Source organism: Stegodyphus dumicola, chromosome X2, assembly GCF_044657685.1.
Source record: "Stegodyphus dumicola isolate Sdum_Otavi_A_Nest chromosome X2, ASM4465768v1".
Lineage (NCBI taxonomy): Eukaryota > Metazoa > Arthropoda > Arachnida > Araneae > Eresidae > Stegodyphus > Stegodyphus dumicola.
This window is the reverse complement of record NC_140781.1, coordinates 109553859-109571836: the sequence shown is the minus strand read 5'-3', so window position 1 is coordinate 109571836 and position 17978 is coordinate 109553859. Positions and strand designations below refer to the sequence as shown.

General features: G+C 30.6%; 1 protein-coding gene across 1 annotated transcript in view; it reads right to left on the bottom strand.

The window, feature by feature from the left end:
- Window positions 1–1823: 1823 nt before the first annotated feature.
- The window catches only part of PEK (pancreatic eIF-2alpha kinase), a 161171-nt gene continuing 145016 nt past the window's right edge, over window positions 1824–17978 (bottom strand). The window contains exon 19 of the mRNA XM_085809297.1: window positions 1824–15929. Coding sequence (XP_085665423.1) covers window positions 15825–15929 — 105 coding nt within the window. The 3' untranslated portion in view covers window positions 1824–15824. The remainder of the gene's footprint in view (window positions 15930–17978) is intronic.

Genomic DNA, 17978 nt, shown 5'->3' with positions numbered 1-17978 from the left:
TTATTCAGTATATGCAACAGTTATAAAATAGTACTATAGCTCTGATCTGTTTTCCTACATTATTACATTAAGTATTTAATCCACAATAAAAGCGAAACTTTACACAGAGCTTAATTTCTAGAATTAGAAGTGTCGAAGCAATACGTTATGCCATTAAGAACGATGACTAAAAAAATTAGTATAAACAAAATAGTTATAATTAAAATAAAAAAAAAAGTCCAAAGGAGCCTTTTTTTTAACATTTTGTCTGTTACCTTTATTTATTAAACATCATGTTTTTCACACTTAAACCATAAATTTCAGTTCAATAGCAATGTTGAAAAATAATTTTAAAATGAGCCTATCTTTAGAATTTCCGATACACAGTTCTGCGTGTTGGAGATAAAAAGATCCCCCGTAGAGTGTTGCTATTGCTCGCTTTGAAATCCTTGAGTTTGTTAATCAAAAATTTGTTAACGTTTAACAAAATCAATAATAAAACAAATTCCAAATTTGGTCTTTCACTTTCCCATATTCGTAGGAGGATTACGTCATTGAAAATTCGATGGCTCTATGTACCGCTGTTTTACCACAATGCAAGAAATATACATACATTTATACAGATTTTTCATTATTTAATTTCTTCAAATATAATGCAGGATTCTAACACTTGGCGGCAACAGTTTGAAAAGTGAAACGGACATTTATAGTGAACCAATGCAAAATCGCAAAATGAAAACAATAGTCTTTCAGGGACAAAGCCCTTTTGGACTAAAAACAATAAATTATGTGCAATTGAAATTAAAGAAAATATAAAATACATTATCAATTCCCATAAAACAAATTATAAAGAATACATATAGTACAAAAACTAAATCAATCATGAAACAAATGTAATATGAGAAAATTAATAACAGGTAGGCTACAAAAAATAAAACGTGTGTAAACACTGTAAAAAGTACACTTCAGTTAATTTGTAATTGTGAAATGCCATTTGCATTCAGTTATTCCTGAATTAATACTGATCTTCATTTCTGAGAATGAAAATATTTATTGCAAATTTTTATAGAGAAAGGTAAAAACTTAAATCTTTTAAATGTCATCTAACATCATACTAGCTATACCTTTAATATTAAATTTGATCCCCAAAACTTATATTTTTAATAATGATCTCTAAATTCTGAAAAAGGGCATAATGTTTCTAATTACGAAGCAATGAAATATTGCAGATAAATATGTCCACTTGAAATTTAAGTATTTTATTAAGAATTCTATTATCTTACTTTTGCATACAAATCTCCTGAAAGCTCTTTCAAAAATTATAATTCAATGACTGAGATATTTAATTTAAATACGACTCAAGGAATTTTCAACTTACTGGAAAAGAAACCCATTATTCCTTCGTCATTCATGTCAATACTCCTTATTCACATAATTTAATAAGACGACCATATTACATGCAAAAAAGATAAAACACGAAATTGTAGTTCAGTTTTATAAAAAGTGCCGAAGCTCATCTTATCTTATCCGACTCTGGTGCACTCCGGATACAATGATAATTTATTCAAAAAAATGAGAAGTATTGCAGGTGGGCTCCAGTGCAATTTAAGCACTGCTTTCGCACGAAGTACAGTGCAAACCAGCTTCCAATAAAAACATGATCTTGATCTTCAAAACTTCATCGAAATCGGGCTGCATTTCTCAAACCCCAAATTTCTTTTTTTACTTTTACCCTCATTTAGTACATATAAACAAAAAGAAACTATGTCTTATTGCATGAATTCTTGTAAGAGTGTGAAAAAAATCCAACTGAAAATAAATGTACTAAGAATGATAATCGATAATTTCTTAAACAATAGGCACTTTATTAAAATAACATTACAGTAAGTTTCCATCACAGTTAACTTTGTCACGTGTTTCATGAATGGCAGTATAATAAGTACAAGGATAAAATAAAACAAGGAATATATTAATCATAAAATTTAGATTCTTATAAGAAAAAGCACACATTTTTACTACCAAAGATGTACACAACTGATATTTCTACTAAAGTTACAAATTTTGATTCTACAAACTGATATTTCTACAAACAAATTAAAATCAACAAAATTTATATGCTATTTCTATAAAAAATTCATAACTAAAAAGCACCTGGTAGCATTTCACAGAATTACTACTGCATAACTTCATAGAAGTAAAAAATAATGCTGCATATATAGCATTTTAAACATGTTATGAAAGATATGGCAAAATACAAAATATTCATAAAAGGAACTACAGTGAAATACTCATTTTAGACAGTAAAAATACATATATACATGATCAGCATAATGAAAAACTGAACACCTGAATGAAATAGTAATTACTTTAGGGAATAAAAATAAAAAAAGGTTAAACATTAAATTTCCATTGGTCTAATCATATATACATATAGAATCATCAAGATATAAATGATAACATGTAATATGTACTATCTATAAATACTTAATTTTAAAACCACTTTTCAATAAAATATACAAAATATAAAAACTGAACTGTCACTGAAGCTTTTATTACTCAGCAATTAATTACAAATTAACAACCTTATCAGTGAAATCAATACTTGCTGCAAAAATGATACTCATTCACTGAGCTAAAACTGCACCTTTCTTTATTACTATAAGCACCCATTTAAAGGTTAAACTGCTTAAAAATGGAATACACTGTTTACAGTTTGTGAAATGCATTCACATTGTTAGCATCAATAAACACAGCTCGCACTAAAACAGTCAATATTTAAAAAATTAGAAATTAAATTATAGGTAAAGCAAATGGATGTGCACTGTTATAGAGAAACCTAAAAAACGAATGCACAGTTTAAAAAAGATGGTTATTCTTTCAGTCATGCACTTTAATTATAGCACATTTTTCCTCTACAGAATTAAATCCAACATTTTGGAATCTCACATGTGTTCATTTTTAATTATATATGACAGATGAAATTTTTACTGTAATTGAATGGCTCTGAAATAAAATAAGTACAAGTAAAATACACCTAAATTTAACAATAAATTTACTATTGACCCCAAAATACGAACAACAATGCTCAGATACATTTTTCCACAAAATAGTTATTTATTTTTGGTTTGCTTAATAAATTATACAAGAAACCCTTCATCCCCGTTGATTTATTTTACCTAAATCTATCATTACATTTGATTACAATATCTTTTAAATTAAGACATTGCAATAAGGCACTGAAAATATTACATTTAGAAAGGATCAAGTAGTTAAATTGTAACATAGGAAATATAATGATTTCAGTAATAGAATCTGAAGCTCAGCCAACTCGTGATGAATGAAAATGATTAACACTCGGGACATAATAATAGCTCTTCAATGATTTTAATCTCTCATATTTCACTTTTATTGCCATAAAACCAGATTTTCTTAAATTTGACTTCTTTCCACTGACACCATTTAAGTTGACTCATAGTCTGCACAACAGGATCTAATAGTTAATGTAAATTCCCATAACTTAACAGATTCTGCAGAATCATGCTTTTATAACTATTTCACAGGCATCTCTAGTTACTCTGGATATAGCTTGTAATCGCTGTTAAGTTAAACTATATAATAAAAATTTTGACACTGGGTTTACACCAATTTGAAATTTGCTGCAAAAGTCAAAGAATTTAAACAATGGATGGAAAGCACAACCTCGCTTTCCCACTTGCATTAATTTCAACTTGGATTACCTATTTTACAACAAGGCAAATATTATTAATTTATGAAACAAATATCAGCATCCCCTGATATTTGTTTCATAAAATAATTTTGTCTTGCTTATGATAAGATATATTCTCTTTCGCCATTCAAATATTGGAAAATATCATGAAGTCAGAAAATCAATATTCACACACACTACACAGTGAAAGTGTTTGGCACAAAATTTTGCTTCTAATCCTTTCTAGCCTTACTGTTTTCTGCAGAACAACACTAAATGTAAGCATTAAAAGGGATTTTATTTTTGCAATCACGTTTCCACAGTATACGCCTGGTTTCAATTTGCTTCAGCATTTTTCTCAATATATTTCAAACTGCAAATGCTATTACTGTAATTAATTTTTTTACCTACCTCTTTAAAATAAATTAATATTACAAACATAGCATTTCATTTAGAATATCTTTTAACAGAAACTATAAGAACGATTTGTCAACCCTGTGCTCTAAATTATTCTGCGGAAGGAGGAAACTGATTCTTTACTTTGAAATTAAACAGACAAAATGCTTTAAATTAAAATTAGCTTCTAAATACCTAAAGATATGCACAAAAAAATTGCCAAATCTGAAGCATTTGATCACCAGAGGTGAACTTTCTGACACAGACAGCAATTTGAAATTTCAAAAAGATGCAAAACATCACTGCACAACCAAATATATAGTTACATTCATATTTTTTCAATTGACAATTTACAATAATTTTGCAGTTTTTTTAACATCTTGTTTTTCTACATAAACAGAATTAGTTGCCACATTCTGTTTACTGCATTAAAGCAATTTATAATATTGTAACTGATGCAAATAATTTTACTACTTAATTGAAATAACTTCCTGAAAATTTTACAACATTTGCAATCTACTTCAAATCAGAATTACAAAATTTATGTTTTGCTTAGGTTAATGATTGCATACCAGTAAATTTATAATTACACTGTAGAGATTATGTTGGTGGGATGCTTGCTCGTGTAACCATCTATTAGCACCAATGAGAAGTGCAGCAGTGTTCGAGTTTCGCAAGCCTGTGGGATTCAATCCTGGGTCCGCTATATGGCAGTTGAATATCATACCACTTTTACAAAAGAATTCCCATGTGACAGACTCTGATATTCAAAATGCATTGTAATGCAAGTATTTTTGATTAGTTCTCGAGATTGCTAACCCCCACATTTCTGATGCAATATGAGGAGATATGATTGGTTGTTGTGAATTAAGCTTCAATGAATAATTTGTCATTAATCATGTTTGTAGAGGATTTGTGGTGGGGCAGATGACAACTTTATTAATCACAGCCAACATAACATGCTGACGAAAAGATATGTACTGTGTCTATCTGCATATTCTGCAATATCTTACAAAACACACACACACACACACACACACACACAAAAAAAAAAAAAAACTGATACTGAATTCTACAAAACGAAAAGTTTTTGTACTACTCCCATAGCAACGCTACAATATAAAAGCAAACTCTTGCAACAGTTGATTTACATTTCATACCCAAACAGCAATTTTTTTAGAATTTTCAGACAGATATGTTTCAATTCAGTATATGCAGCTGTGATTAACTATACTACTGGTTGATCCTTTCATTTTTATGCTTGATCTGTGCTATGCATTTAATCAACAAACAGTACTGATTATGACATGAAATCATCATTAGTTCATGTGTTCATACTGTAGATCATTAGATCATCTACAGTATGAACACATAGTATGAAGCATCTTTGCACAATATGAAGCTTTTCTGAATTTCTTTATACTTTGACTACCATTTCCCTGTTCGCTACTCCACAATGACAAGAAGAATACGTACTATCTTGTGTATGAAATACTCTAAAAGCACGAACAAACTAACTGAAAACAAATATACTGCTAACCAAAATTAATAAATATATTTAAAAGAATTAGTCACACATGAATAAATGCACGCAAATTAAGCTTTTGATAGTATCTATTTATTTACTATTTCTTGTTTCCATTCCAAGAATCTATCACCTGGACACTTGTGAAACAATGCTTTGAAATTCTGGAGAACTAGAAAACTCAACAGCATGACAAAATGTTGGATTTTACACATGTTTGTTTTCTTATCTACAGTATTTAGCGGGTAATTATTTTATCACTATACACTTTTAGATACAAATATACATAAATATATATCCTTATATGAAAACATACACACATTACATATAATATATATATATAAATAAATAAAAATTTCAAGGTTATCGACCTTCCTTGTAAGAAAACACTCAGGTTGTAAAGCTAAAGCTTCCTGAGAGCCCTTCAAATAATAAATATGATAACTGTCACAAATGTAATTGATTCTTCAAGTAGCATTTTGGAAAACAAACACACACACACACACACACAAAAAAAAAAAAAAAAAAAAAAAAAAAAAAAACTTGAGAAATTGTTAAGCCATGTATTAAATTAAAGATAACATAGAGGGCATTATTTTATAATCTTTTTGTAAAAAGTGATGATGATTCCTGAAAAGGATAATCTGAAATTAACATGTTATTCATTTTATGCAACTTAAGTATATCCACATTACGTACTCTTGTAACTAAACTGAAAATTTCATAACACTGCAAGATTTTAACTTTTCTTTGATAAATAATTATGTTAAGTATTCTGATAACTAAATTGAAAACTAAAAACATTATAATTTATTTTGCTTTCTTCTACTAAATATAATAAATTAATACTTGATGCTGCTTAGCACTCCAAAGCATATCTTTCCATTATAGAGGTCTTCCGCTGTACAGTGGAAATTAATCTGTTAATTTTGTTTTTTCCATTTTTTTACTAGAAAAACAATTTTAAAGGCACATTCATCATTTTTTCCCAACAACAACAACAACAAAAAATGTAATTCTTAATTATGCAAGCAATGGAATAACAAAGATTGTTTTATTAGGATTAACCATGATAAACATATGAAAATGCATATTTTCCAGTTTTTTTTTTAAAATTAAATGTTCCTTAACAAATTCCTAGATTGATTTAGTACTTTGGAAAAATCGACGAAAGAGCAGTTGCTTTTATTAATAATTAAGCAGAATTCAAGCATCTTGTATGCTTTACTTCAGTCAGTTTCAAAAACAATTTAATAACAAAGCATGCCTGCCTTCCCCCAAAATATTTGAGTCTTAACTTACACAAAACTTTGTAACCACATTTTTGATAACGATATGTATATAAACTTAAATGAAAGTTATATGTAAACCTCGGGATGCTAGACAAAAGTAATACAAGCACAAGAGAAAAAACAAATCTTCAAAATAAGCAAAAGTATGACAGAAAAACACAATGTTCAAAATGTAGCTCTGAAATTGGGAAGAACATAAATACAACAAAAATTGTACAAAGAAAAGACAATTACAGCTATAAAATATTTAATATCACATTTAACAAAAATATTTAAGAGACTGAAATCTTTGATTCCATCAGAACTATAAATTAACAAAACCTTCACATAAAGGATAAAATGAATAAAGATGTAAAAGAGCTGTTCTCTATTACACATATTGTTTTTCAAGAAGAAAAGTTCTGGCAATAATAAATAATAATACAACACAGAAAGTGTTCTATACAGTTAAATAGAATTTGTGTGATAATCTATCTTAACATATTCAATAAATATTGCTTAAATGCAGTGTACAAAAAGTTACATACTAGATAAAGACATTATTAAAACCTCTTTAAAGCATCCTAAAAAATTTCATTATTAACTGTATAAACTAAAATTTAAACATGGATTAGACATAGATAGCTCAAGACAATCTGAAAAGTGAGAAACATTTTAAAAATTATCCACAAATTAAATTAAAAAAACAAAATACACACTTGTTTTATTAATATCCATAAAATATTGTGAAAATCAAATGTTGTTGTAATCAAAACTTTAGTTGAATATGGCTTTGCTCTAATGGAAACTTTAAATCATTTAAAATGCATTTTATATTTACAGGTAAAATAATGAAAATTGAATGTATTTTTTTAATTCCTAAAGTTAAAATTTAAGTGATTTTATAGGAAATTTCTTGAGAATTGAGAAATGTATTTTAAAGAAGTTTCAAATTATTTATATCTGAAAGAAAAAAAACCTTCATTTGGCAACAGATGTCTGCTCTTCAGTGGCGTAGCGAGGGGGGCCAAATAGTCTGCAAACAAGATTTCCCGAAAATTTCAACTTTTATTTTGAACGATTTCTGGAAAATATATTTAAAAATTAATAATTATCATAATATAATTATTTCCCCAATTTGTCTGATAAAATGTTTGCAGTACATCAACCAAATATCTCCGCATACAAAACGTTCTTTCTGACCCCTTTTATTTCTCTAAAATAGAGATATATTTTTAGTTTTTTTTTTTAAACGAAATGCGCATATAGGTCCCACTTTTTATTTTAAAACGATAACACGATCTTGTCCCGAATTTCTCAAAAATATCCAGTTTCCAAAAATGATTCCATAGTCTGGAAATAATGGAATCATTTGGGAAACGATCCGCTGCTATGGGTTTTGTTTGACTCTTGTGTAAACGACTGATGGCATTCCTGACTTCAACTAAGTCATCTTGCTGAGACATCGTATATTCACTGCTACAGAGCATCCAATGCATGTAAATTTTTTTTTTTTTTTAATCTCCTAACTACAAAAGGAATGCTGCAGGTCGCTCCTTACCCCTTATCTAAAAGGCATAGTTTTCAACCTCACAGACAAAATTTGCATATTCCCAACTTTGTAAAGGTTATAATTTTCCTTTATAATCTCTTCTATTTCCTTTTGTTAAAAAGGTTGTCGATTATATGGTTATTTCACACTGAACTCACAATATCCCTTAATTATTTTGAGCAGTGAATGTGATTGCAAAATATTACTCTGCAGTAGAAAAGAAACTGAACCTAAAACTCCATTACAGATTTATGGAGAAAATGTTTTTCCAAACCTAAGAGTCGCACTTCAAATACTCCTTACTATTTAATTATCAAATGTACTATGCATGCTCGTTCAGCAAATTAAAATAAATTTTGACTATTAACAATCAACGGTGGGACATCAATGGTACGTCATCCAGCATTTTTAAATACGGAAAGAGAAAAATTTGAAATGATCGACTTTGATGAACTAATTGATAAATTTGCTTCATTTAAGACAAGAAAAGTGTATACATAGTAATTAACTGTATTAATGTATTATATTATTATTAATAAATACATCTACTTATCTAATAATATATATTTAACTTTTAATTGTTTAAAAATTGTACTTTTAAAAATTTTATTAAATATGTAAAATAAGTAACACCTTTTTAACTAATTCCAGATTATCATATGTCTGATTTTTCAACCCACACAGATAGATTTCCGAATCCAATGCTAGTGCAGTTCGGTATTGACTATTCTTAACATGTTTTAGAGTATTTTATGGGAGATTCAGTATTTTATTATTACGAATATATTCTATAAGGTATTTCTCGCACCTTCTTGGCATGTCTTCATGGTATAGTGGTCTGCACGCTGGGTGTGTATTTCCAGAGGTCCACGGTTTGCTTCATTTTTCCTCTTTCCTGCTTCCAGCAAAACCTTATGTCTCTACAAGTAGTGCCCTAACTAAAAGGGTGGTGGATGCTGATTCTCCTCACTCAGGATTTGGCGCTTGGGTCCTCTAAAAACCCAGTCGCCCTTTAAAAGGTTGAGTATTTCTCCCGCCTTCATGGCATATCTTCGCAGTGTGGTGTTCTGCACGCTGGGCGCGTATTTCCAGAGGTTTGCAGTTCGATTCTCGGACAAGGCATTGCCTATTTTTCCTCTTTCCTGCTTCCATAAAATCCTAATGTCTCTACAATTCTATACATTATATTACTGTAAGTGATTTTTTTGGGGAGGGCACCAAAAATGTATTTTACCCCGGGTGCCAGTTATGCTCACTACGCCACTGCTACTCTTCCATTTGCCACAACCATTTTTCCAAAATAAAAATAAATATGGAATTATAACTGTGCAAAGTTAATACTTGTGTTTTGATATACATGGTAGTTAGTTCCAATAACTATGATGTCCATCTGGTCATAATTACAGCCTTAAAGATTAGTCAAGTTCTATCTTGTACAATATATACAATGCAAACCAGTTTTCTTTCTTGTGTTAATTCACTTTTTGCTAATAGAAATCAGGTCTGAAAATGCTTTCAAATACATCAATACTTCTCTTCAGTTCAAATACATAATGGATATGATGTAAAAACAGAATACCATTGCATGGAACTTGACTAAGGAAGGATGCAATCTGTGCAGCCGCAGAAGACTACAGGATGCTTGTACCGGCAACACAACTGCCAGCCCTGATGCGTTGCAAAAATGACATTTGCGAAACCAGCTCCGAAGACAAACCAGACAAAGACAGCATCAACTACAACTACTCAAATATAACAGTTGACCAAGCTAATCTGGGTGGACAATCAATCCAGCAGTTTTCTGCACAAGTAGGCAGTGGTTGCAATACGAGAGATATAGAGATGATTGAGACTTTATTAAGTGTTTATAAAAAGGCTATCATTTATCCAGATCTACTGGTCAATTTCATTAAAGTAAAAATCAAAAGCTTTCTTGGGGGGGATCAGAAGAAAGCTTTAAATGAATATTATGGGGGGGGAGATTATGAGGCAATTACACAGGAAAAAACTGCTATTATAAAAGAAGAAAAATTAGACAAATGGTTTTTAACATAATTACACAGAATTTTTGCTTTCAATAATAAAATTCTTTAGAAACTGTACGTTATAGCATTTATTATCTTATTTAAGCATGAGAATTAGAATTTTCAATATATTAAGCCCTTTTACTGATATCATAATTAAATTATCCCAACTGTTAAAGAAATAGTTATGAAATTTACAAACCGAAAAATCAAGACTTATAGGCAACTGATAGCTTGGCAAATTTAAAGATACAAAAGAAAGGACTCGACATTCCCAAAATGAAGAATTTGTTTTTGATATAATAAAGAGGAGCATTCAAACAGTAACTGTAATGTGTGTCAAGAGCACATGCTTTAAATGCAGGTTCAGCAACAAATCACCCAAATGGCACAATTTTTAGGCACCCTTTAATTACAAAATTTGTAAAAAATAAATTTTGAACACAGAAAACTAAAACATTTTCTTGGTAATAATGAGAAACTTGAAAAAAGTTGGTGAATTTGGTAGATATGCTATTAGAAGCTTTAGATGTCAATAACGTTCTGTGCCAATTTTGTGGCATAAAAAGAACAAGGGCATGCTTTATGATTCAGAGATGCTGAATTAGTCTAAAGCAGTGGTACGTAAGAGAAAAATAGGTGGTCTGCAAAGAAGCAAAGTATTTTTAACCCTTTGACGTGCACTATATTATTTAAAAAAATTTTAAAATAAAAACTCTAGAAATTGAATATTATGATCCCAGAGACAATATATGAATTACAAAATAATCTACTCTTGCCCATTGTTCTGTGGGTGGTGATCGCACTATGAAACCAGCACGTGTCTACGACTTTGAAACTTACCGAGGTAATAGTGAGGGCGGAACTTACCCTTTTCCGTGCGCGTTTCCAATGAATGACGAAATTTACGAATTTTAAAAAAATGTCTGTAAGAATTGCATTATATGTAAATTTTCTACATTATTTTATAAAGTACATCATAAGAGAAAAATTAAAAAATAAGCATTTATGTAATTTTTCTATAGCAGTGAAAATGTAAGTACCTACATAATAAGGACGTTCGGATAAATGGATAAAAAAACTCAGTGCTTTTTTTTAAATTTCAAAAAACATTTTTTTGTGACACTGTTGAAAGCACGTTTTGTCTTTTTGGTACATGTATAGACCCACGTTGCACATTTCGCATATGTATCTTATTCTATGAAATTTCTTCCTTGTGCTACAAAATGTACACTTCTAAATTTCAATGGTACATGTCAAGCATTATTTAGTTTATTTTCATCTGGCACATGAAATTTGTGGTTTTTTTATGTTAATAGGGAGGGGCTTGGACTTTTTGGCTTTGGTACAGATCATTCGTTTCCCATTAATATTTATTTTATTTTATTTGTATTTTGTCCCAAAATATTTAGAAAATACTTTTAATTTAAATAAAACTTTTACACGATTTCTATTTTGAATTATACCAAAGTATATTTACATTAAATGTAAACCACGTCAAATATTTTATAAAATCACAATACTAGTTTGGCAAGCAAGTGTGTTGAGGTCAGAGAAAAATCTCTGGAAAAGAAAGACTTTTTCACTGAGCAGGTGCATGTATTTAGTAATAAAATAACTCAGTGGTTTCAAAGCACCTCATCTATATCCAGGTAAAAATACACACCGCCATTTGAAAAGCAAGCAAACACCATTGTGAAGAGCAGTGGTTTCAAAGCACGACCACTGAGCCTCTAGAGGATTGTGAGTATTCTCACACACTCTAGCGGTGCAATGGTCGCACCCTGAAACCACAAAGCAAATGCCATAAATATAGATAGTTTTTTTTTTATATATATGCAGCTTAATTATTGCAATTTTTTATTGTTCACGATAGAAATCATGATGTGCAATGAGTAACTTTTGAAACTTAAAGTTGTTTATATTAATAAAAGGAAGTTATTTTGTGTTATTGAAAACGAATTTTAAAAGGCATCCTATTTGAAGTACTAAGACTTGAAACATGTACGATTCTGCAGTCATTTTGTGTTATTTAGAGGTAAAAGATCAGTAATCAATTGATTTTCACTCAAAAATTTCGGAAAGAAAAGAAAAAAATTCGAAAATTGGTGGTTTCAGAGAGCGCGCATCAAAGGGATAACTATTAAATTCAAAAATTAAAACCCCAACATCCTGATTGAGGTTTTTCTCTAACACTCGTAAATTCATGCGATTTGAGCTTTGTTCAAGAGTGGTGGTGGTGGTGGTAGTAGTAGTACTAAAGTAGTGGTGGTAGTAGTAGTACATTTTTGTTTAGAAGATACGTATTAGTCAAAAGGTTGAGAACTGCTGGTCTAATAAGGAGCATTACCTCTCTTCTCCAAAGGGCAGAATATTTAAACACAATAAGCACAGAAGTTGATTTTTTGGGGACAGGTGACATTAGCAGCACTTTCCCTTGATGATTTTCATCATGACCATGCTTTGACAGCAAGTGATACATTCAGATGCTCTAAAGTTGCAGGAAGTCATTCAGAAAACGATTGCAACAAGAACCTGAACATTATGCTTGGTCTCAATGATAATACACACGCTCACATTGGAAACAATGCAAGCAATCAGATATAATGGAAAATAGTCTCTCATCCATGACACAAACTTGACCTTATATCTGCTGTTGTGACTTGTCTCACTTGCCTGACAGTAACATCAGAACAAACCCATGAAATTCATTGTGGCAAGAAATGCACTGTTGCACTTGTCGTAGGCAAGAACCTTGAGCACCATACAGGCGACGGTATAACTGCTCAATTCCACCACCAATTTTGAAGGAGAGCACCTGGGGGAGGGTCAAAGGGTCTCTCACCCCTCTTCCCATACCACCAACCTCTCAGGAGGACTTTCAGCTCGCCACATATTTATAGTGCTCCCATGCCACACAGGCACTATTCATTTACACCTATACATGTCTTCGTTGGGATTCAATCCTGAGCCTTTTGGTACAGTAATTAGCATCGTTGACCACTATTCCATTTGGGCAGCTGATTTTATATCTTCAGATTTCCACTGGTTTAATATGATAAATGACTGGACAACAATCCACTGACATAAATGAAATAAAAATGGTTGAAAAGCAATTAACATAAAGCACACCTGAGTTTTTGCAAATCAGGGCTCAGTATTGGAACAAATTCAATGTTTGTAATGAAACTAAGGAATACCTTTATTTAGAGGAACACTCACTCCAACAACATGTGGACTTTAAACAATCTATGTCAGTTAATAAAAAAGATAAGGCAACATTTGCATTTTTTTATATTGCCCCAATAATTAAAAACAAAAACATGCCTATAATTTAAAAAAAAATCATATTTTCATATTTGCTTAGTATATTTTTCACAACTAAAATAATTATGAGCATAATTTAAATATTATCCTCAAAAATGAAATATGAAAAAAAAAATCAGTTTTATTCTCAAATTTTGCTTAGTATATTCTTCACAACTAAAATGATTATGAGCATAATTTGACGTTTCGTGGTTTTCCCCATGTGTAATGTGTATACGATCCAGTTTCCCTTAGAAAGTCCTCCACGAAGGCATCCCTCCCTTTAGCCAGATAGCCCTTGAGGCTTTGCTGTAATTGAATAATCCCAATCCCTTTAGTGATGGCAGCTACATGCATAACTGTAATAAAAACAAATTATATTTGGGGTAATATTATATCCTATTCGTTAAAATTCTGAAAATTGGATTCAACCTTGAGTACTTTGTATGACAGGATAAGCTATTACACACTGATGAGGCCATTCCAGTGTTTTGGCACATAAACTGCAGCCATCCACACATATAAAGGTAAAGATGTTTTCGTTTTTTTAATTTCATTCATAATTCAGGAATGGGTGTCACATAAAACTATACAAATAGAAGTTATTTTTATATTTGTTCTTATTAAATAATGATGGTGTAAACTCAGTTTGAAATAACAAAAATTCATGGACAATAAAATTACACATAATTAAGAAATTACATTCAAAAATTATATTACATGTGATATTTCAGGAACGTGTTTAGCTGCCAAATAATGTTTAAAGATTTAAAAAACGAGTAATCAAGAAGAAACACTAAATTTGGCAAGGAATGATCAACAATAAAATATATTCAGGACTGGTAACATCAAATGCAACTGTTATACTGCACTGGGCAGCAGAATTAGGTATGGAACAATTGTTAGAATTTAGAAGCTGCAGGAAATAGACTTGGAGGCAAAAAGCCTATCACAGGCCCTGATAATATCACACAGACAGCACAGCATCCAAACAGATGTTCAAATGATAAAACTGTGCATCAGTTCAAAAACGAAATCGACAAAAAAGTACTCAATAAAACGGAAAATAGTGAATGACAGTAAATGTCAGAAAATGGAAAGTTGTTAAAATCACTACATTTTTTACAAGGATAAACTTTCAAATTTAATAAACAGTAAAAAAAAGTTCAAAAGCAAATCTCACTATTTTGTAGCAATTATGCCGATTTATTTTTTCTACTATATCAGTTCTCTACATTTCCATTCATCCTCTAGTAAAAAAAAAAAAATTAAATTTATCAATACATCATACCATTCATTTCTTATGTTGTGCTAAGTAAACAAGCTAATCACTCAATTAGCAGATGGACATCATGCTATCTACTGTAAGATACTGCATAAAGCATGTCAGATTCAAAATACACCACTTCTCCATAAATTATAATGCTTACATATGAAAAAATAATATATTACACACTGAATACTTATAATTAAATAACATAAGTACCAAAAGCAGAAGAGGGAAATAGTAACATAATAAAATATTTATGGAATGCAACAGAATAAAATTTCTGATAAAGTCTAACAATATACAAATTTGATAATGCAATTTTGTCTAAAGCTTTTAAAAAAGTGATTAGATTTTAAATCTCACAATTAACAATGAATAAGATTTCAGTTGCAAAATCTATTATTTTTCACGATCGTATCCCTTTAAAAACTTAAAAACAACAGTTAGGATTCAGCATTTTGAAATTAAAAACAGATTACTGTATTACATTGTGTAAAATCCATATAGACATATATATTTCTAACACATGCACACACACATATATATTTCTAACACATGCACACACACATATATATTTCTAACACATGCACACACACATATATATAAATATATGTTTTCAAACTAAAAATTATGTTACATTTAATGTACATCATAATATATATATACACACACACGATACTGAAAAGTTCAAAATATAAAAGTTTTCGTAAACGCAATTCCTTTTTTTTAGAAACTTGTCCATAAATAGCTAATGTAAGTCCAGAGTATATATTTAAAGGTGGTGAAGTCCAAAAATCATTGCACTGTTCTGTAAGGTTGAAACAATGGATGCTCTTTTATTTCATAAGCTGTTGGCCTGTTTGCAGAATCATTATTTAGCAACTGTCTCAGTAGAATGCTCTAAAATTATAGAGATCACTGTAAATACCAAAACACTAATATGCAAATAGCTAGAAAGAAGTATTTTCTATTAATAATTTAAATGCTCATGATAAAATAAATAAAATCAATAATGGTTGCAAAAAAGGTTATACAAATTCAATGGTTTAAAACCACCAGCCGAAAAATAATAATAATAATAAAAAACAACACTCCCCTTTACAAAATCTAGAAATGGAGAACATAATATTCAGCAAAAAGAAGCAAGTGATTTTGCTCCTAAGATTCCTGAATGTTACTTCCAAAACACTCGCTGGCTGGGGAGTTGCACCATAGTATTGATATTGGCCAGGTTCACATTTCTAACCCTTGAGCGGTAGTAAGAGTTATGGCAGGCACTATGCATTTACCATCCCACCCTGTGCAATCTATTAATCTGCGGGTCTTAAATTCAGCTACCCAGTGTTTTTTATAAATTCTAAAAGTTCTGCCATCCCTAATTTTTTCTGCTCAGTGCTACTTTAAATTCTAAAATTTTTGCCCCACAGTCCAACCGGTGCCAGAGCCACCACACTGGCTCTGGCACAAGTTTTGTTGGAAGCAAGCTTTCTTCTATCTGACAAACAGTAAAAGACAGAATGTTGTCATGTCCGCATTTCATCTTACTAGATTTAAACTAATGAGCTGAAATCTGGAAATTTCTGAAGTCTACAATTAACAGTCTCAACAATTCTGGATCTTAGACTTTTTAATGTAAAGAAGACATATTCAACAAGGAATGGCATGATCCCACTCAAGAAAAAGGGCATTAGACACAAACAGCTAAGCTCTTAAGCCTGAATGGAATCCTAACTTTTAGTATTAAACCTGGAAATCAGCTTTGATTAAGCATCACACCATCACAGATGGCTGACACAGAGATTATAATAAGCATTTATATCAAACTGAAGCTTCAGAAGATAAATCAATGTCTTTTACTAGAGTTAAGTGTGATGTTTAAGGAAAAACAGCCAATTATGCATAACTGATGAAAAAAAAATGTAAGCTGGATTAATGGGTATATGTTAATCGGTTTCATCAGAAATTATGGCAATAAAAGTTTTAAAGATATAGGAAAAATTTAAAGGGCAGATCCTGCATTTCAGCATATAAAATGAATACTGGAATTCACGCGTGCTCAAAGTTTTATGCCAGTGGTCAACTGTATTTTGCAAAAGATTATTTTGTTAACACAATGGAAACATGTTAAAATCTGCTTTTGATTGCCTAAAATTTCAAAATTTGAATGTCAGCTATTTTTTTGGCAGGGGGCACTAATTTGTGCTGTCTACAGAAGAATGAAAATATCAGCTACGGGGAAATGAATATGATTTCTTTCTGCAACTATAAAATATTATGCTAAATACAACAGCATGAAACACAGCAAAACAGTTTCGATAATTCAGATGTTTCGCAGCTTAAAATCAGAAGTTCTGATTTTCTATAACTCCTTCTTATAAAATGTTATTTTCAAAAGGGCAAAATTCTGTCCAAAAATAAATCTGATATTTTATGTAAATACTTAAAAATTTCCTGGAAGAGTTCTAAGCAGTCTATTTTATTACAGTTGCTAGGCAACTTAAATCGTTAACCTTTCTACTGCTGAAACAATAAACAAATGCATGGAATAAAATATATTAAAACTGTATAAATCAAAACTTGTATGTGAAAGTGAAGTCTATTTTTATTTTTAGTGGAAAGGGAGGGAAAGGAAAATCTTATACAATGATGAAGGCCTGGAATTCAGAAAGCAGCCAAGACACAGCTATATTTGCATTCAGAAATGATCAAATATCCAGTTGGCAAAGCTGGCATTGATGCCCCTGCTCCTTCAGTATTCCTTCAATGCAATGCACAGCATTTGTACATAAATTACATTAAATGGTTCTTGTACCACTTCTGTGTTTATGATTTATGCTCACTGTCAAAAACTTTACTAATACAGTATAAAGTCCGAGATCCGGACCTTAAAGCCACCAGCAAGGGAAAAAAAAAAGCTTTAAGCATGTGCATTTATTTTTTTCCCCCATA